Raw genomic sequence first — 19,486 nt, 5'->3', positions numbered from 1 at the left:
CTTCAATGTACGCAGTAAGAATGAGAATAAGGATGTATGATAAGAAGCTTTAGGAGGACGACTAAGGATAAGGATAGTAATTAATGCACACTGGCCGGCCTCAGCTCCGCTTATGCCGAGGGGCTCGGTCGGTTTCTTTGTCTCACCGCTTTCGGAGTGAACTGGCTGACGTCACTGTCGCGGGGTACCACGTGATTCTCCGCATAAACAACACATTCAAGTAACATACAAATAGAGTAACAGGTTACGGCTTCTGCGGCCCAAGATAGTTAGGCAAGCTCCTGCGAGGGAGGCTTTGCCAGTGTGTATGATAGAATTAGCTTAGCTACCAGATAGGCGGTTTCGCTCCGCCCGTCGTACGGGACCCCGCGGCACGTGATCGGACTGCCGACGTAAAATAGCAATTAAACTAAACTACTAAATAGAGTAACAGGGGTACAGTTACTCAGTATAATTGACAGTCTAGGATCTTATTAAGCTTACATATCATAATTCGTCTTACAGGTAGCGACTCCGCAAAGCTTGGCTAATGGTGCTCATCCGACTCGCCATTCCGCCCTGCATGCTGAGTAGTTCCTCCTCAAGCGCTGACTGTGTAACATCCGTGGCTAAGAGATGTTAATAGGACTGTATGGAAGGTGTAACTAGGTCCATCTTACCATCAAGATCACTGAAGCTACTCCCCATACTAGGCGTGCCATCGCTGGCTTCTTTCGACCGCCGGGGGCTGGCCAGCTGACTTGCTTGTCGACTGTTGTCACCCGGCTGGTGACTCACGGGGACCCCGGAGCTCGCAGAGCTCATTGAAGATTCTGCTGCCATGAATTTTCGAGGAGTCTGTGGGTGTTCAGCTGAACGCCGTCGGTAGACATCTGGGCTTCCGGTATTGAGACGCAAGGTTGCATTAAGGTCCTGTCCACTGTGCTCCCGCGGTCTGTGTTCAACATCTCGCGAGTAAGGGAGGAAAGCTGGCGAGTCATCATCGTCATCTTCTTCATCGTCTCGTAGACCCGGTCGATGCATAGAGAACTTTCCGAAGCGCTTGAACCTGGGATTCCGCCGGCTGTCCAGCTCCTCTTCTTCATCTGACTCCGACTCGGATGAGCTTGTTGAAAGGTCCTCTTCTTCCAAAGTAGGGGATCTGCGAGTCGGCGCAGGTGGTGCTTGTTCGCGTATATTTGCAGAAAGTCGACGGCCGGAACCTTCTGGTTTGGGGTCTTTCATCTCTGCCGTAGGTGTGGCATTGCGGGATTGGTCTCGTTGTTTGATTTGGTTAATAGTAGCATTGGAACTGGTGCGCCGGGGAATGACTGCTTTTATTAGAATGCGTCCTAGAGATAGTAGTTATTCACTTACTCCGTTGCGGCTGTGCGTCTTTCTGTTGTGTTGTGAGACGACTAGGAGGGGGACGAGATCCTTTTGGCAATTAGCTGTGACAACCGTGATACAATTGATGTACAACGATTCATACCTTGGCCCTTATATTGACCACCCAACGCAGCACTCCCCGATGTCGAGCCAAGCATTGGCGACGGAGAACTTGACTGGGCCGTGCCCACCTTGCGCATTTGTGCGCGCACCTGGGTCAACTGCCGGTCATAAAGCCATGCAGCCTGCTGCAACAGAAACTGCAGAGTCACGCCGAAACTATGTGCACTAGGGTAGATCAGCTGTTAGTGCGCTGAAGTATCCATACTCATGGTATCCGTACAGTGTCTTCCCTGTAAACGAGTCAGCATAAGCTCTCGGCAGTTGGAGAAGCGTCAAAGCCAATACAGTCTATATCATCTCCTTTGGATGGCCGAGACAAGACATCCCAAAGAGCCTGGTCCTTTGTTGCGTCCCATTCGATCTAAGCCTGTCAGCATGCACTCCTCTCTAACCAGTCGGGTTAGATAAACTTGCAGGTGGAGGATCCACAAAGTTCCCTCTGGGGAACGGCAGGCGGAGGAAGACGGTGAGTTTGGAATCCCCTGGTTCAGCTGGAAGAGCCATTGCTTAGTCCCTTTCCCAACGCAGCGCAATAATAGGTAATTAAGAGCGGCCCGTGTTGCTGATAATCATTGGTAGGCAGCGATGTTGAACAGAGTTGAGTGGATGGCAAAATGGGCCGTAGTCCCCTGAAGGATCAGATCTTAATTGCTTAGTCTGTTTCAGGATATTTGAATAATCTGTGTTATGTACTCCGGAGTAGGAGATGGCGATGCTGATTGACTGGCGGTGATGTTGTTGGATGATGTGCTTAAGGCGACGATGAAGCCGTCATGTGCGTTGCATTAAGGGGTCTTCACGTGTTTACTGTCCGTGCTGCTATTGCCACGACATGCACGTGATCGCGTACCTCTCGCATCTTCCCCTTTACACACATACTCCGAGTACGTCTACTCCGTACACCGCGGTCACTCTGTCAACTCTACAGAGTACAAGTATGCTCTTTTCTCTGTACCAACAAAATGTTAGAACATGAAAAATACCGAGCCGCCTAACAAAGCCACATCAGGAAAGAGGGTCAGCGGAGATCAGTGATGTTCTTCCGAAATAAAAGCCCACATCCACATGGCCAAGGGCTCAAGGTTGACTGACAATGGCACAGTCTCGAGGATCTTCCAGGGGCAAACCCTTTTTCCAACTCTTCTGAAACAACCGGCCGGAGATCTAAGCCGCTTACTGCGGTTGTTTCGATTCTCCACGTGAGAGCCACGAGTTGACCTTAATTTTGTTCGCCTCTGGGATTGGAAGATTTCTTGTCACGAGGATTTGGTGGGCCGTTATTACCCACTTCTCCCTACGATTATTGAACATTATCGGCCTTCTCCCGGGAATTGTGCCTTTTCAAGCACCGAAAATACCTCGACAATACGAGTGCGAGTGCGCGTCCAGCTCGATTGATCGTGTCTACTGAATGCTATCGTGGGCCGTATCGACACGGTGTTTCGCTCTGTTGACGAGAGAAATCTCTGTATCGCAACTCTCCTCTGCATTGCTCCATACAGACACGGCTTGCAATCACAATACGAGTCCACCTCAGCCCCTCCGTGCTTAGGCCGCTCAAGCCTCTCCGATGTCATAGGCAATTTGCTTCGTTTCATCTTCCACCTCTACAAAGTTGACAGTCCCGCTGGGTGCTTGGCTCCTGGTGGCGATCAACGCATCAAATAATGTCGTGGTTTTCCTATCTCTATTACAAGCTCGTTGCCGTGCTCATCCGAGCACTTGTGCGGTTTCGCTCTCGCAAGCGTACCGTGGTCCCTCCCGATGAGGTGTACCGTATTCCGTCTCGAGAAACTGGAAGGACAATCAAGACCCATATCTATCGATCATCATCTGCACCCAAATTGTCACCCGTCTTGATCAATTTCCACGGCAGTGGTTTCGTTATCCCGATGCACGGGAGCGACGGTCCTTTTTGTTATCAAGTCAGCCAAGAGACCAAATACACGGTGCTGGACGTGCAGTACCGTTTAGCGCCTGAACATCCATTCCCCGCAGCGCTGAATGACGTCGAGGATGTGGTCAACTGGGTACTCAATCAGCCCACCGAGTTCGACCTATCTCGCGTAGACATTTCGGGCTTTAGTGCTGGAGCGAATTTAGCGCTGGCAGCCTCATCGACCATTTACCCTCGAGAAACCTTTCACTCTGTGCTTGCCTTTTATCCACCGCTCGATCTTTTCACCGATCCAGCCGCCAAGGTTTCGCCAGACCCCACGGGAAAGCCTATCCCTCCAGCGGCGGCCCGCATGTTCGACAAATGCTACATCCCTTCTGGCATGGATGCCAGAGATCCCCGCATCTCCCCGTATTACAGCGAGCCGGACCGCTTCCCAGACCGCGTGCTGATGGTGACGGCAGCTGGTGATAGTCTTGCGGGTGAAGCCGAAAGGTTGGCCACCCGCATCGGTGAATTGCCTGGTCGCGAGGTTGTCTGTCAACGGATGCAAGGCTGCAACCACGCTTGGGACAAGAGTGCCCGCAAAGGTACCATTCAAGGTGATGCTACGGAAAAGGCATATGCGATGGCCATTGCGATGCTATCCCGCGACTAGTTAATGTGCTCAGATCAATACTTGGCTATGTACTCCGCATTCGGTGGTTGTATAGATTAAACAGCGATGTGAAACGTCTTTATAGATACAAAACTTGGCACTCTTTGACTTTTGATGAATCACATCCACTTTTCTTTGAAAGCCGCGGTGCCTGCAGCCGGACAATTCATTCAAAGCTGAAACTCAACGGGCCCTAGCTAGCCCTACTTCGGTGCCACATGCCAGGGGAATAAGAACAATGAAAGAGTAATACAAAAAAGGCTTCTTCTTTGGATCTCCGAGATGTACCTGTAACTGACGTACGCTGTATGTAATTGCGTCGACATGGGATATAAGGCCGGTTATTCGTGGAAGGGCCGTGAGTCGGTCAACCGGCAAAAAAAAAAAAAAAAGGAAATGCTCTCGTGGGTCAGGGAGAATTTTCTTTTTTTTTCAAATGAAAAAAATAAAAATGCATTATTTCCAAGCGGGCCCGATTTGAATTGCTTACTGGATTTGAGCACTGACTGGAGAGTGTCCATAAGACTCCATAGTCAGTCCATGACCTGACCCAGTCCTTATTATTACTTGCAGCTCTCCTTTTCTTGCTCACTTGTACCCCATACCTCCATATCTTCTTCAATCTTGCTCTCTCGCCTCGCCCTCTTCTTTCCTCTTCTCATCGAATCTCCCGCCGACCTTCTCCATTGGTATCATTCTGTACCGTGGTCCAGTGTCTCTATAACCACGGCGCGCCCCTGACCTGACCCAGCTTTAGCCCCTCCTCCTTTTTCTTTTTTATTCCATTATTTTTCTAGCATTCTTTTATTCTTCCGTTTCAGTCTAGTCTGAGCCTCTCTTTTGATTCTTTGATTAATTGTTTTGTTTTCCCTCTCCATCTGCCGGGCTTTGTTGGTCGCGGGCTTCCGATGTGTTTCATACCTCTATCTATAACCACAATCATTGCTACTATCTCTACTATACTCGACTAGTCTGCGACCACACAACCATGAGCGTTTACAATCCCGTTGACGAGGACCAATACCGCAAAGAAGTCCTGTTACACCCGTCGGAAGAATCGGAACTATCCAGCAATCAAAAATTACTCGATGAGGCGCACCAGCTGGGCCTCAAGGTTCCTGAGCTCGAGGTGACTGCATCACTAACGGCGTCGATTGCCTCGGGCTTGGTCGATTTATCCTCTTCCTCTCCAGTCCTGTCGTCTGGCTCGTCGACCGGTCGCAATTCGGTTTGCGAAAGGCCAGGGACGGCACACCAGCAGCAGCAAGGCCAACAACAAGGTCAACAGCAGCAGGATCGGCCCCAGAAGCAGCATGCGCACCATGAAATCCCCCTCGATCAGATCACCTCCTCCCTCTCCGAACTCACCGTCTCCTCCCGGCCAGTCAAATCCGGTAGCGTCCGCTCGATCGCATCACTCTCCACACGCCCTACATCGTACTGCTCGAGCGATGGAAAGCTAGCCCCCGCTGGCAGCGACGGAGCCACCGCAAGAGCATCTCCTGTGGCTGTGCATAACAACCGACATTCCATGATAAGCCTGACGCCGGGGGAGAAGAAGCAGAAACGCAGGGAGAGCCTGAAGTCCGCGATTGACAAATTCCCGTTTCGCAGGAAGCGGACGTCCTCGGCCGTGTTGCTTCCGCCCGAGGCTCAGATTACAGTTACCAAGGGAGAGCAAGGGGAGGAGAAGGTGTATGTGGAGTCGAAGCCCAGTGAAGCCCAGTCGTCGCAACCTACCAGCGCTCCGAATAATGGGGAGGATTCGGTTATGAAACTTGAGATTCCGGTTTTTGATCATGAGTCGCTGCAGAGGAGTTTGGTTAATGCGGAGCTGGTGAAAATGCGCGAGGCGCATCGCTTGGAAAGGAATCGGCATGTCACGTTCCAGGCTGCCTTTATGAGTCGGTTGCGAAGTCGGCAGCAGGCTTCTGTGGCCGATCGGTTGGCGGAGAATAAGCGCACGGAGGAGGAGAAGCGCGAAAAGGTTGGTATTGATTTCCATTCCTTGAGAAATCATGTTTGTTAACAGTTTAGAACACTGCCAATGCCATCAAGATGGAAGAGCGACAACTCGCCGTTGAAATGGAACAGCAGCGTGAATTCGACCGGGCCAAGCAAAATGCGCGCACGCGCATCAAGCACATGGAAGGCTACTTCAATAACCGAAGCCCACCGTCCTCCCCCGGTTCCGGCTCCGAAAAGCCCGCTTTCCAACGGAAATACACAAGCCAACAAAAGGCCCAGCTGGCGCAGGAATACCACGACCATGAAACAATGGACCAATTGCACGAATCCAAGATCAAGGTTCTCCGCGAGCGCCAGGAACGCCGCCTACAAGAAGCCATCGAACGCTTCGAGAACGAGCTAGACGCCATGATCGACAAGCACGCGGAGGCTTTCTCGGAACTGCAGAAACAGCACCAGCAAGAGGAATTGAATGTCCTGCAGGGTTTCGACGCTAGAAAGACAAAGCTGATGCATCGCTGGAATCTGGAGGAAGCCATTCTGCGCCGGAAGCTAGAACAACAGCATGGCCAGCCGTATGGTCCTCTTCCGCCACTGACGTTCAATGATTCGCACTACGAGACGCGAGACTCGGCATGCTGCGTTGCTGGCAGCGGTGATGATGAACAGATGCACCAGAAAGGAGATGGAACGATGATCTAATACTTTCTCCTCTTTTTTTTTTTTTTTGTCTTGATGATTTTATGTCCAGTGATACCCTTTTTCCTTTCTCTCTTCCATTTCCCAGCATATGTTTTGCATATTCTTCTTGGGTTTTCCTTTTGGGTCGCATACTTGTCTCATCGTTTGCATTTGATTTCCGCAGCTGTTCGGGTTCGCGTCTAGCATGGTGTTTTGCTACATACTTCTTTTTTTAGCCACTGGTGGTTTTATTCTTTTCTAATCGCAGCAATACGTTGCTCTTTTTTCATATCTTTCTTGGTTTACACACGCATCAGCGGTCTTTGAATTATGTGCATAGCGTTTAATCCCTAGAGTAGTTCATACATCATCTCTTACTACCCAGTCAGGGCTTCGATGTAGTATACTGCCCCAACCGGTCCAGCACGCTTTCTACCCGCCCATCACCGCCTGTCATAGCTGCTTCCAGTATTTTATCCCTACCCTGGTCCCCTATCACAACCGCGCGCTCCACCATCCCGGTATTCGACAATTTGAATCTCCCCACGCGACCATCTTCCCATTCTAATCTGACGTATCGTGCTTCCAGTGCGGTTGGTGATAGCGATGCAAGACCCATTGGGTTTATTGGTAACCACCCTTCTCCATCTTTGACGTCAGAGAAAATATCCTGCTCGGAGTCAGAATCCTGATTCCGCACCCCAAGCTTCTCCCGTAATAACCCGACAGCGTCGCGTCTCTTCTGCCACGAGACTAGTTCGCGTCGGAGTGTTCGGACGAAGGCGTGGAGGTCTGGTTTTCTATTGGGTCGCTTCTTCTTCTTCCAAGGTTTCAATTCCTCCTCCTCTTCTTCTCTCTGTTCCTGCTCTTCTGTCTGCGAGGGTGTAGGCAGGTATGTCCGCTCTAGTTTCTCCATCGAGATAAACGCGGGGATCGTATGTCGATGTACGCGCAGCCGCCGTTGGCCATCTGGTCCTGGAACTCGCTTTAGGAGTACATAGTACGGTTTCGCGAAGCGGCCGTTCCGCGCGCAAATGTCGATGCGCACACCTAGTAGACTCTTCTCCTTCTCCTTATCTTTATTTTGATCTTTACCGCCTCCCGACGAGCCATGAGGCGAAGGGTCTGTAAACGGAAACGCGGTCGTCGAGAACGCGATGCGGTGGTGGTTCGATTCGGTGTGGGTGTTGGCGGATTGGACCAGGGGGGATGCTTCTGCGAGCTGCAATTGCGATTTTGCGGATGACAAGGTGTCAGGGTCGGAGAAGTGTTTTTGGAGAGCGTCGGAGGCGAGGAGGCTGGAGGAGAGGAAGCGTTTGCGGGATTGGAGGGCGCGGACTGCGCACGTTAGTATCTTCCCAAAGGGACGATTAGTGGGTTGCTGCTTACTTTCTGCGCGGATAGAGGAGATATCCGCGTCGAGGTCGGATTCCATTGTTGAGAGTTTGTTTGGGTGGCAGCGGTGGTGATGGTGTTGTCGCGTATCTAGGAGTCCGGAGTGATGAAGACGGAGTGCTCGGACCACGTGACGTGATGCATGTGCTGGAGTATTCTCTTTACTGACGTTGGTATACAGAAGTGAGTTTATTCTATTGAATTCTGAGGCCAATTCTTACTACAACGGCTATATGTGATTGTTTGTTGGTAGAATTGCATTACCGCCGCAGAGGCCAACTATCCTCAACCTCAGGCCTTCCACTTCCGAGCCTTGCTTCGCCTCCTCCAACTTTCCTTCCGGATGGACGCCGTTCAGTCTTTCTGACTTCTTTCCTTTCTTCTTTCTTTTTCTTTCTCTTTCTCTTCTTTCCTTTATTGGTTTTGGCTCTTCCTTCCTTTCAACCAGTCTTTGTTCTGGTCTAGACTCGCCTCTCCTTATCTACCGAATACCCGATTGACACCGTCCGAGACTAGCATGCAATAGTACATTCGACTTCGAACTAGATACAGTCTTTCTCTTTCCTTTCTCAAATCATCGAATACAGTCCGATCAACAGGCGGGCATAACAATTACACAAACGTACAGCAACGCTACCGATGAAGCCCAAGGGCCAGACCCTCAACAAGCGCCGCTCCAAACCGAGCCTCACCCTCGCAACCGGCCACGAAAACGGTCATGCCAATCGCGAGAAAATGAACAGCAACATCGAAATGCGCAAGCGGGACACACCGCCGGAGTCCTCCTCCGCGCGTGCAAACCGCCTCATGTCCCGCGAGTCCTTCACCCTAGACGAAGAGCCCTCGATGCCCACGACGCCGCAGACTCCGGGCCTGGCGACGACGAGCTTCCAGAACCTCCCGCATACGGATAAACGGAACTTTCTGCTGCTATGTGTGTTGTATTTTCTCCAGGGGATTCCGATGGGTCTTGCGACGGGGTCGGTGCCGTTTCTGCTGAAGCCGCATTTGTCGTATGGGCAGATTGGGGTTTTCTCGTTGGCGTCGTATCCATATTCGCTGAAGTTGCTTTGGAGTCCGATTGTGGATGCTGTTTGGAGTCCAACGTTTGGAAGGCGCAAGAGTTGGATTACCCCTGTTCAGGTTATTGCTGGGTTGGCGATGATCTATTTGGGGGGTCGCATTGAGGAGATGATGACGGCGGCGGGGGCGAATGGTGGTGCCGGGGTGTGGAATTTCACGTATTGGTGGTTTATGTTGGTGTTTTTCTGTGCGACGCAGGATATTGCCGTTGATGGATGGGCTATTACGCTCATGTCGCCGCCGAATATCTCATACGCTTCTACGGCGCAGACAGTGGGATTGACGGCTGGGCATTTCCTTTCTTACACGGTGTTCCTGGCGTTCAATTCGGCGGATTTTGCGAACCGTTGGTTCCGTTCGACTCCGTCGGAGGGGGGTTTGCTGTCGCTTGGGACGTACCTGAACTTCTGGGGATGGACGTATCTGATTGTGACGCTATGTCTCGCCTTTATGAAGAAGGAGGACAAGACCCGGGAGCGGGATAGCATCATGCACGTTTACCGGAGCATGTGGAACGTGTTGAAGCTCAAGAACGTTCAGACTATCATCCTCGTACATCTGATCGCGAAGATTGGATTCCAAGCCAACGACGGTGTCACGAGTCTCAAACTTCTGGACAAGGGTTTCGGACAAGACAACATGGCATTGGTGGTCTTGATTGATTTCCCGTTTGAAATCTTCCTCGGCTACTATGCCGGCAAGTGGTCCACGGAATACACGCCCATGCGACTGTGGTGCTGGGCATTTGTTGGACGTCTAGCAGCTGCTGTGCTGGCCCAGGTTACAGTGACGATCTTCCCGGCATCTCCGGAGGTTCCATTCTGGTACCTGCTAGCGGTTATCGGAGAGCATGTGGTATCTACATTCATGAACACAGTCATGTTTGTTGCCGTGTCAGCGTTCCACGCTCGTATCGCAGATCCGGTCATTGGAGGAACCTACATGACCTTGTTGGCTACGTAAGTCCATTCTCCCCTCAACTTAAGAAAGTGTATAACTAACAGCACCAGCGTCTGCAACCTCGGCGGTACATTCCCCCGCTACTTCATCCTCCGCCTCGTCGACCTCTTCACCGAAGCCACCTGCATTCCCCCGACCACCCCGCCCGCCGCAGAAACCCTCAAAGACGCCCTCGTAACCTCTCCCTTCTCCTGCGCTTTGGAACCAGAGAAGAACCGCTGCGTCAACGGTGGCGGCACCTGCCACGTCGTCCACGATGGATACTACACGACGAACATCCTGTGTGTGTTGGTTGGTGTGGTTACGTTCGTGCTGTTTATCAAGCCGGCTGTTCTTAAGTTGCAGGGGCTGCCGCTTAGAGCTTGGAGGGTTGCGTCGGGGAATCGGTCTTAAGTCTTAAATACGCACTTGTTTTGAGCGTTTTGGGGTGTTCTCATAGGCCTGAGCGGTTGGTGAGAGGCTGTGGGTTTGCCTGTTGGATGTATGATAGATTCAAATGGAACATCACTTGCATCTTTGTGGTGTATTTGGTGGTATTTCTTATGATATTATATAATTGGTTACTTTCACTCAACTGTCATTGCAGTAGGACTGGACGTAGTTAGTACATTAATATGAGCATGTTTCGCATATGCCATGCACAGTAAATCCCCAGAGATGAGGTCACGACAAGATAAGCAATTTTCCGCATCAATTTCGTTTTTCGTCTCCTCACTCCATACTCCGTACTATTAATCACCAATTCGTCTTTCCAATATTCTCTCTTCTTTCTGGCTTTACTTTCTATATAATTAGAGCCCTGGTAGCAATTGAAACCGATATTTTCAATATCCGCGTCGCAAACTGCGATTTCAGCAGCGCGGTCAATCATAATCGAAAAATTCAAAATTCACCCTGCAACGAAGGAAGGCATTAGGGCGAGGGAATCCTTGTCTACACCGGGTCTAGAGATGTCTGCTAAGTCTCTTGTCTGCTAAGCCCCTTCAGAGCCTAAAGGGAGGACGCTGTATGAGCGGATGAGACGAGTTTCAAATGGTTTCTGAATGATGTGGAGACTTACAGCGTGGCTGGGTGGTGAAGCATCCGAATTGGTGTTCTCCTACTCCATCTTGATTGAGGCGTGTTGCGTGTTTATATACAATGGTATAATTGGATATTCAGTATAATAATTTGCATTATATGATCTCTAGTATTTGAAGTAGCAATTATTAAGACAGTGCACCCTTTCCATATTCAACGTAGTCATTGATAGAGACATCTTTTAGCATTGTACTCTACTCTCTGAATTTTGATATCAGTATATTCGTCCTGTCGCTTAAGTTTCCACCGACACGCAATAATTATTAAAAAGAAGGCCGAGTGGGAAGGCAGAACAAACTTCGTTCCTGTTGCTGCACTAAGTATGGGGCGAGTTGTGTAACGATGAGAAGACATGACGACTAATAATCCTAGGACATCTCAAACTCGGTTCGAGCAATAGGGCAGCCACAACGTCGAAATTCGTGTGAGACATATCCATATGCTGACTGTACGGAGTTGTTTTTGTAGCATCTCTTCGGTGTTTTGGTTAGCATTTCGGATATTGCAATATCATGGGAAACTCACCTGTCTCCATGGGGTCGCTATGTTGGATGACAGCGAGTCTGGGTTATTGAAGGTTTGTTCCCTATTGGATATTTTGTAGTTCTAGACCATCTGTGCTTCTTTGATCCCATTACACTTGATTCATATATCGCTGAGGACATTTTGTTTGATTAAACTTGTTCATACCCATCTTTCCATGTGTCATTCTTCGGCTCACAGTCTCGGTCATATGAGGAATATTGTTCCCTCGCTAGCCTCTGCATGCCGGGGAATTTCGTTGATAGTATGACTGCTCGTTCACAACGGAGTTTGATTGACCCAGAAAATATCGTTGATTTCTTGTAGTGGTTATAACTTTAGGTTCGTCAATCGTGAATGTTGTGTTTGAAAACCGCGTTAAGAATATTCATCTTCTAATCCATACATAAGTCCTGTACTGTCGGACATTGTATGAATCACGAGATCAGAAGGGACATCGTGGGGACACTTACAGACAAAGCGGCTGGGCTGAATGATAAACTTCCCAAGGTTGGAACTAAAAGACTCGATAATATAGGGCATCCTATTGGTAACCGTCAAATATTATAAGTTTCACTAATTGGACTCATCAGCTTGTCACAGTAATTCAGTTCATCCCAAAAGTGAAGATGGATGGGGATATGGGGAGCGTTGTGGTGTTTTGCGTAGACAATGCCCCAGCATCTTCGCTTCTATATAGACATACACCTCGCAGTTAAGAGGGAGCCGCTCCACTTCACGATAGTGGTGCAATAAACCCTATAGCTGTGTACTAGAATTGAATGAGTCAATTGTCTTGAATTGATGGCAGTTGGACCTACCAATGATTGTTTGCCACGAAAACGTGAAATTAAAATTTGTCGACTGATTTGAAACCTTTACTCACTCGCAGAGCAGTCGATTGGTGTAAACTGTCGCATTGCGATCCTTATTTAAGCCATTGCCTGCTTTCCATCAGCTCGTTTGAACATTCGAACCGGCCTAGATATCAAAAAAAAAAAAAAAAAGTCAATTAACATAAAAAAATTATTGAAAAGCAAGATTGATAGGGCCTAAAGAGATGTGAGTGGAGATGTGAATTGTGAATCGTAATATCAAGTGTTTGTTGCGTGAATGGGATATACTATCTGAACAACCTTGGTTAGATTCCGCCAATAACCCATAAATTCTGTAGAGAAGACATACATTCTGTTGCATTTTGCGGTTGGACATCGTCCAGTGGTTTTGGCACGGTACAAAATTCGTTCTTTTCAGGAGTAAGAAGGCCTGTCACCACAAGCGCAATATGATAAAACGAATGGACTACTTACCTGGTTTTTGCAAGAGTTGAATCCGGAATATGTTCCAAGTAATTCCACAAAATAACGTCGGTTTCTTGAAACATGTGTTAAAAGCTCGTTATTAACATGCGGGCCTGTATCTTACCAATCGTTAGATAGTATTCTTAGTGTAACATGGACGTCTGAAAACAAGCTTGTCGATGGGTCTCCTTACCAGGTCTCGATAACGAACTGGCCCTGGGTGGAACCTGATAGTCATCGTACACATGCAGCACGGATTCGCATAGGCTCGCTTCTTCTTCGGTGTTTGAGTATATAATCGAAGTTTGTAGCGAGAGGGATGACAAAAAAACTAAAAAACAGTGTTGTTCTGTATTTTGTATATAACGACGTCCATGAGGACCATTTCGAGTGAGGGACGACAAAACGATGAGATTTCGATGGATTAGCAGAGCTATAACTGCTGGTATATAACATGGCGACGTAAAGACATAATTCATCTTGTCGGAGCAAGGAGCAAGAGCAACCAGAAGTATAAAGACGATCACTCAGTGAATGAAAAGTAATATCAACAAAGATTCACCAACAGCAAATCCCTGCTGCATCGGCATCAGCATCAAACGCAAACAGACAACAGATCAATCTTGCAACTCCCGAACAGCACTGTCCAATATCAGTCGCGCAAAACCGCGATGCAGTTTCCCAACCCACGCCGGGATAACCTTCTGCTTCTCCAACTCTCCCTCATCGGGAACAATCTCATAATCATGCGCCGACGCAAACCGCACCTCCACTACCTGTCTCCCCTCCTCCTTGAACGGCTTCGAAACACTAACCTCATGTCTTCCACCAGACATCAACCGCCACGGATATCCATACACAGAAATCTTCTCAAAGAACTCCCGCGCATTATCCGGAACCTTCCAAGAAACCAACAGCCCCGATGGCCCTGACATAGAAAGCCACGATCCCGACGACGGCGATCGCTCAACCGCAAGCGCTCCGTTCATTAATTTCCGCTGCTCGCCCCGCTCATCCTTCTGCGAGAATCCACCTGGTGTGTTGCCTGTATCACCGGGAGTAGGACGGCCGGCTGTGAAGAGGCCGATGAGACGGGCTTCGGTGCGAAGAACACGGCTCTGGAATAGTGTGCGGGCCCATGCTTCTTGGAGGTTTCTGGATTCTTCGGCGGCGGGGTGGGACTCGAGGGCTTTTACGGGGACCCGGGCTGAGTAGACGTCGACGTAGGCGCAGCGTTGGGTTTTGGGATTGGAGGGGGTGCGGAGGGCTGCGCTGGTGTTGGTGTCAGGGGGAAGTGCGGGATATTTGGCTTCGAGGATGTTGAGACCTTGGTGGACGCCGTATCCGATGGCGAAGGGGGAGGAGAGGAGGATGAAGCGTCGAGAGGCCATTTTGGATGTTGGTGTTTTGTACCAAGAAGAAAGGAAGATGCTGCGAGGATGTTGTTATAAGGCTGAGCGGGGCATCGTATGGTTAGGGAGTCATACTTCCGATATACTGTTTTGGGTTCCAACCACCGTTTTTCAAGTACCGTTCCTGGAATATTCCGTGCTCTCAGTAACCTGTGAGTGCCCTGGTAATCCCCGTCTAAATAATGATTCTTAACTTTAGAGCCGCCGATGTCGGTTATACGGAGTATATCACGCTATTTTCGGATTGTCGTCATTGATGTCAGACAAGCAGCGTTTAGGCATCCAGAGACCTCTCCACGAACGTATCAGGCATACCCTCACAATGCATTAGCATAGAGCTCTTTGGCGATCGTCAGGTACTTCATAGGCAGGTCGGCTTCTAAACCGTCCTGTTCCAGCAGCCGAAGCCAATAAGCTGCCGCTATGAGGGAAATGTTGGGCATCTGCCAATTGGCATCGGGTGCACAGATATGCTATGCACCGTTGGCAGCTGCGTTCATCCCAGATTGAAGAAGTGCATATGGCTAACACATCGTTGCATTGGCAGCCTGTGGCCTAATGGGCAAAGTTGGGGTCTTTCCACTCATCGCTACCGAAATCAACGAAAACAGGCCGGGAATAGGCTCAATGGCGTAATAACCAACTAATTGCTCAGCGGGGACGCAGAGGTCGAAGCTTCTATTGCTTCTCTTCAGGGCCTTTCTTCTAAGATTGAGATGTCTGTAATCAACATATCACTTGTGTATCTGGCTCATATAATATAATAAACACAAATGTCGGCTGCGTTGGTGTATAAAGATGACGCGAGAGGAATCTGACGAAATCAATATTACCCTTTTAGGACATTTATCTCGGCGCTCCACACCTCGCTCCGATCTTCCATAATTTTTCTGAACAACACATCTACGATTTTCCAACCATACCAACAAACCTTTATATACCCTCCAAACCACACCAAATCCATGGAATCAACCAGCTCAACCCCCTCCGCCCCCCTCTCCCCCACCACCACAATGACCTCAACCCATTCCGACACCATCACAGCCCAGCCACCACCACCACCACCCCCCGCCGCCGACACCCTCGACGACATCTTCGGTTCCTCGCCACCACCATCCTCATCGTTCGAGCACGACCACGTTCCAGCTCCAGAAGCCGCAGTACCAGCCGCCGCCGCAGAACCCTCCGATCTCCCCTCGCTCCGTCGCCAGCATGTGACAACGGGATACCGCGATGGTATTTCGTTGTCGAAGGGTGAGCATGTTCAGGATGGGTTTGATGCGGGGTTTCCTGTGGGCGCGCAGTTGGGTATGCGCGCGGGGACGGTACTTGGTATATTAGAGGGTGTGTTGCGCGGGTATGAGAGTAAAGTCGGTGGTGGGGCTGTGAAGAAACTCCCGTCTACTTCTCGTGGGGGCAAGTCTACGGACCGCGCGCAGGGGCAGGGACAGGGGAAAGAATCGGAGATCGAGATCCTACGCCGTGAACAAAGAGAAAAGCTATCGAAAATTTATCAGCGCGCACTGAAGGAGTTGGAAGTGCAGGCTGTTTTCAATGGGTTGGAGAATATGGGTGAAAAGGAGCAGGAGAAGCCCGAGACACAGCTGGGGAGGAAGGGCGACGGGGTTGTCTCGTCGTGGGAGGGGAGGGTTAAAGTGGCGGAGTGGGAGGTGAATATGGACGCTTTGGAGGAGAAAGAGAAGGAGAAGGAGAAGAAGGCGGAGGCGACGGCGACACCCGATGATGAGGGCGAGCAAAGTTGATTTCCTTGCTCTGGGCTTTTGTAATAATTCTCCGTTTTATGGAAGATTGGGACATCCGTCCTCCCCTGCGGTTGTCGCCTTCCCCGGATCCAGGGCCGAAACCGGGACCACAGGCAGATCCTCAGGCCCAGTCTAGGTCCAATCAACGTCCAGAGCCCCGGCGTCTATCCAAGGATATGCATACAATACAATGCATTACATCACATCATACCCTGCCAGCCATGTTCCGGAAGGGTTGTACATCCACGTACCCCTAGCACTGGGACCACTGCAAGGAAGGAAGATTACATGCAGCGGAAGAACCCCGTACCCGACTTCATCACGGTTAGACATGCAGATGGGCTATTGGTCGATCACTGCATGGCATGGCGTACGGCTGCGATTAGGTGCATGCATGTCGCAGATAGCGGTTCCGTGTCAGGTTCAGTTAGGTTGGAAATTGGACTGACTATTGAGATTGATGTTACGCCGTACAGAGTACGAAGGAAGTACTTTGTGCGATGAAGGTGCGACAGAATTAATACTTAAGTTTAGAACTCTACTGAGCTTGACTTCACTACTCTGTGGAGACGAGTTGAAATGTAGAATATATCCATTCCTATCTCAAATATTGCGATTCTCTCCCAGACTAGACATTAACTAACCCCGGTACATCCGTACCATGTACACTTGCTTTTGGATCAGAAAAGACAAAACGAGACAAAGGAAATAAAAGATAGGCAGAATATACACGTCGAGTATAATCCACATCATAAACGAGAGACATATGCATCGTATAGCATCAAGCCAAATGCAAAGGAAATAACAGGATAGACAGGCATAGCGAGTGACAAAGGCCTCATTAGGTCATTAGCGAGTGGATCTCGTCAAGCAAATCAAAACACAGCAGAGCAGAAAGAGCACGTATGAACATATGTCATCAGGCCAGCAATGCAAGTATAAAACAATCAACCGATAAAAGAGAACGAACGACTCGATATTGAACAGTTGCTTCAACGCCTCCATCCCAATGCGGTCCCAATGCAGATATTAAAACAACAAACAAAAGAAATGATAGCGATGGAAAGATATAATAAGCCTAAAACGACTTCCTTGTCGGCTTCGGCGACATATCCCCGTGACAACTTAAGATCCTCAAACTCTCCCAAAACCGCCTATACAACGGCCTTCTCCCCAACGCTAAACTACTATGCAACGTATGCTCCGTCCTCTCCTCCCGACACAAAGTGCGCAGTTTCTCCTTATCCGCGAAGCCCGTTGTGGCAGGAGACGTAGGCGACCTCGACCGCTGACGACGACGGGATTGGGCTTGGAAAGCCGCGGCTGCTGCGGAGTCCATGTCATGCTCTGATGTCTTTGTGGTTGCGGTTGTGGGGGTTGCGGGAAGGCTTTCTTTTTCCTTGTCTTTGCGGGAGTCTGGGCGGACGAGGGATGCTGTTGATGGGGCGACGAGGCGGAGAGTTTGGGCGTTTGGGCGGAAGATGTCCTTGCTGGAGCGGGTTTGGAGGGCTGGCTTTCTGGCCATTGCGGATGACCCTGGTGGGAGAGGGGGTGGTTGTTGGACGGGGTGGTCTGGCATCGATGGGAACTTCTCCAGTGGTGCGCCGTCGGTCGGGGGAGAGGGAACTGGTGGAGGTTGCGATGGTGCGCCGTTGAGCCGGGGGGCTGATCTAGCGACGCGCAGATGCACGCGACTGCGTACTTTGCGGAGGGTGTCGATTGGTTTCTTGGACAGGGACTTGGGACCTATGGATTCCGAGTCTGAGTCCGATTCCCAAACTGATTGTTCGCAGTACGCTTCGGACCTTGCTGTCCATGGTCTTTCTTTCTCGCGGCTCGGGGAAGTATTGGTAACTTCCCGTGCTAGGCGTGACGATGTAGAATTGCGTCCGGGGCTGGGAACGGGGCTGGGGCAGTCGTTGGCCGGGATGAAGAATGCTTGGTCGAAGTGTGTGGCGTGTGGTTCCATAGTAACCGGGTTGATGAGGCTGGGTGGGGAGATCATGGAGGGTTCGATTTGGGTCCGTTGGGTGTCGTTTTGGGTAGTTTTGGTCTTTTGCCCGTTGCGGGCAATGTTGGGGAGAGTGGGAAGGGGTTTCCCAAGGCGGTTGTATCGCACTTGGGGGTCTTCGTTTTGCATGGTGAAGGTTTCGGTGGGGTCGTTTGCAGGGCGTGCGGTACCTTTGCTGTTGCGGGTTGGGTTTTGATGTGGTTTGGGGGTGGATGGTAAAGAAGGTAGGGCTGTTGTTGGCGGTGGTCGAATTGGCGGAGGCGTACACGGCGTCAGATATAGATGGCTGCCAGACTCAGATGTGATACGCTGTGGTTCAAAGGAGATATGCTGGTCTCTCACCAGAGAGTAGTTGGATGAGAAGGAGCTGCTTGGAGTCAGGTCAGGAGTCGGCTCGCTGGTGCCGGAGCTGAAGGAGCCTTGTTTGCAGTGAACGTGCTGTCTTTCCAAGCCGCGTTGTGCTGCAATCTGCTGAAGGCCTACCCGATGTTCCAGCTCGACCACTGACAAAGTGTTTCGGTTTCCTTTGATGTTATCGTAGAAGTTCGACCGGGGCCCCGCGGGTTCCCGACGGACGGGATTAGGGTAATGGTATTCTTTGCGTTTGTCTACTGAAGACAAAGTGAAATACCGATGATCTGTTGTTTCACAGCAGTGGACACCTCGTTGGCCTGGTTGGCACGAGTCCCTCAGAGTCTGCTCCAGGTAGAAAGGGTCTGTGTTAGACTCTTCTAGTACCTGGGTACCTCTCCGGGGAAGGTAGCAGGATGACCCTCGTTGCTTCACAGGCGATGAGTATGGTGTGCAGGTGGTCAATTGGGATTTGTTGTCGCTTCGTAAAGCGCCGAAATCGCTGGGTAAAGTGCGTGCTTGGATGGCCGCCATGGGCTAAGATTCGATTCAGTTCACGATAATGATGGTACTTTGACTGATTCAAGGGTGTACATCAAAAGGAGAGGCAATTGAGAGTAATTGAGATTGATCAAGTTATCTGAATGAGGGACAAGAGTAATACGATTGGAATGAATGACTATGACAGAACGAGGGGAATGGACAGATCAGAGAAAGAAAAAGCAAACCAGGGTGAAGAGCGATGTTTATACAATTCCTTGCCCAAAAATAATCTTTCTGGGAAAGAGGGCTCGACCCGGACTGCTGGCACCCTTGTGGTGGCTAGTACATAGCTGGAGGCGCATGCCGATGCAGTTCCGTTGATGTAAACAAAAAACAGTTGCATCGTGCACAGACAGCAATGGTCCATCGG

At 50.1% G+C, this 19,486-nt stretch overlaps 8 protein-coding genes across 8 annotated transcripts; 4 read left to right on the top strand and 4 right to left on the bottom strand.

Annotated features, from left to right (window-relative positions):
• Nucleotides 1-498: 498 nt before the first annotated feature.
• On the bottom strand, nucleotides 499-1,995 carry ACHE_70343S (multidomain presynaptic cytomatrix related protein; the record flags this gene model as incomplete). The annotated part of the gene is made up of 7 exons (XM_043282666.1): nucleotides 499-608; nucleotides 660-1,310; nucleotides 1,357-1,416; nucleotides 1,472-1,656; nucleotides 1,712-1,721; nucleotides 1,777-1,852; nucleotides 1,906-1,995. 7 exons carry the CDS (start codon nucleotides 1,993-1,995, stop codon nucleotides 499-501), a joined length of 1,182 nt encoding a protein of 393 aa, XP_043140022.1.
• Nucleotides 1,996-3,158: 1,163 nt separating this feature from the next.
• On the top strand, nucleotides 3,159-4,046 carry ACHE_70342A (putative esterase/lipase; the record flags this gene model as incomplete). Its single annotated transcript, XM_043282665.1, has 1 exon — nucleotides 3,159-4,046. The coding sequence occupies one exon, from the start codon at nucleotides 3,159-3,161 to the stop codon at nucleotides 4,044-4,046; it is 888 nt and encodes a 295-aa protein (XP_043140021.1).
• A 988-nt stretch (nucleotides 4,047-5,034) lies between these two features.
• ACHE_70341A (uncharacterized protein) lies at nucleotides 5,035-6,716 on the top strand (the record flags this gene model as incomplete). The annotated part of the gene is made up of 2 exons (XM_043282663.1): nucleotides 5,035-6,033; nucleotides 6,084-6,716. 2 exons carry the CDS (start codon nucleotides 5,035-5,037, stop codon nucleotides 6,714-6,716), a joined length of 1,632 nt encoding a protein of 543 aa, XP_043140020.1.
• Nucleotides 6,717-7,080: 364 nt separating this feature from the next.
• Nucleotides 7,081-8,130, bottom strand: ACHE_70340S (uncharacterized protein; the record flags this gene model as incomplete). Its single annotated transcript, XM_043282662.1, has 2 exons — nucleotides 7,081-8,033; nucleotides 8,085-8,130. The coding sequence occupies 2 exons, from the start codon at nucleotides 8,128-8,130 to the stop codon at nucleotides 7,081-7,083; spliced, it is 999 nt and encodes a 332-aa protein (XP_043140019.1).
• A 599-nt stretch (nucleotides 8,131-8,729) lies between these two features.
• ACHE_70339A (SD08430p) lies at nucleotides 8,730-10,526 on the top strand (the record flags this gene model as incomplete). The annotated part of the gene is made up of 2 exons (XM_043282661.1): nucleotides 8,730-10,132; nucleotides 10,184-10,526. 2 exons carry the CDS (start codon nucleotides 8,730-8,732, stop codon nucleotides 10,524-10,526), a joined length of 1,746 nt encoding a protein of 581 aa, XP_043140018.1.
• A 3,127-nt stretch (nucleotides 10,527-13,653) lies between these two features.
• ACHE_70338S (uncharacterized protein) lies at nucleotides 13,654-14,427 on the bottom strand (the record flags this gene model as incomplete). The annotated part of the gene is made up of 1 exon (XM_043282660.1): nucleotides 13,654-14,427. One exon carries the CDS (start codon nucleotides 14,425-14,427, stop codon nucleotides 13,654-13,656), a length of 774 nt encoding a protein of 257 aa, XP_043140017.1.
• Nucleotides 14,428-15,461: 1,034 nt separating this feature from the next.
• Nucleotides 15,462-16,211, top strand: YAE1 (Yae1 family protein; the record flags this gene model as incomplete). The annotated part of the gene is made up of 1 exon (XM_043282659.1): nucleotides 15,462-16,211. The coding sequence occupies one exon, from the start codon at nucleotides 15,462-15,464 to the stop codon at nucleotides 16,209-16,211; it is 750 nt and encodes a 249-aa protein (XP_043140016.1).
• A 1,078-nt stretch (nucleotides 16,212-17,289) lies between these two features.
• ACHE_70336S (uncharacterized protein) lies at nucleotides 17,290-19,107 on the bottom strand (the record flags this gene model as incomplete). The annotated part of the gene is made up of 1 exon (XM_043282658.1): nucleotides 17,290-19,107. The coding sequence occupies one exon, from the start codon at nucleotides 19,105-19,107 to the stop codon at nucleotides 17,290-17,292; it is 1,818 nt and encodes a 605-aa protein (XP_043140015.1).
• Nucleotides 19,108-19,486: the final 379 nt, after the last annotated feature.

The sequence above is a fragment of the Aspergillus chevalieri genome, chromosome 7, assembly GCF_016861735.1.
Source record: "Aspergillus chevalieri M1 DNA, chromosome 7, nearly complete sequence".
Lineage (NCBI taxonomy): Eukaryota > Fungi > Ascomycota > Eurotiomycetes > Eurotiales > Aspergillaceae > Aspergillus > Aspergillus chevalieri.
The sequence above is the reverse complement of the archived record's forward strand: the minus strand, read 5'-3'. Positions and strand labels throughout refer to the sequence as shown.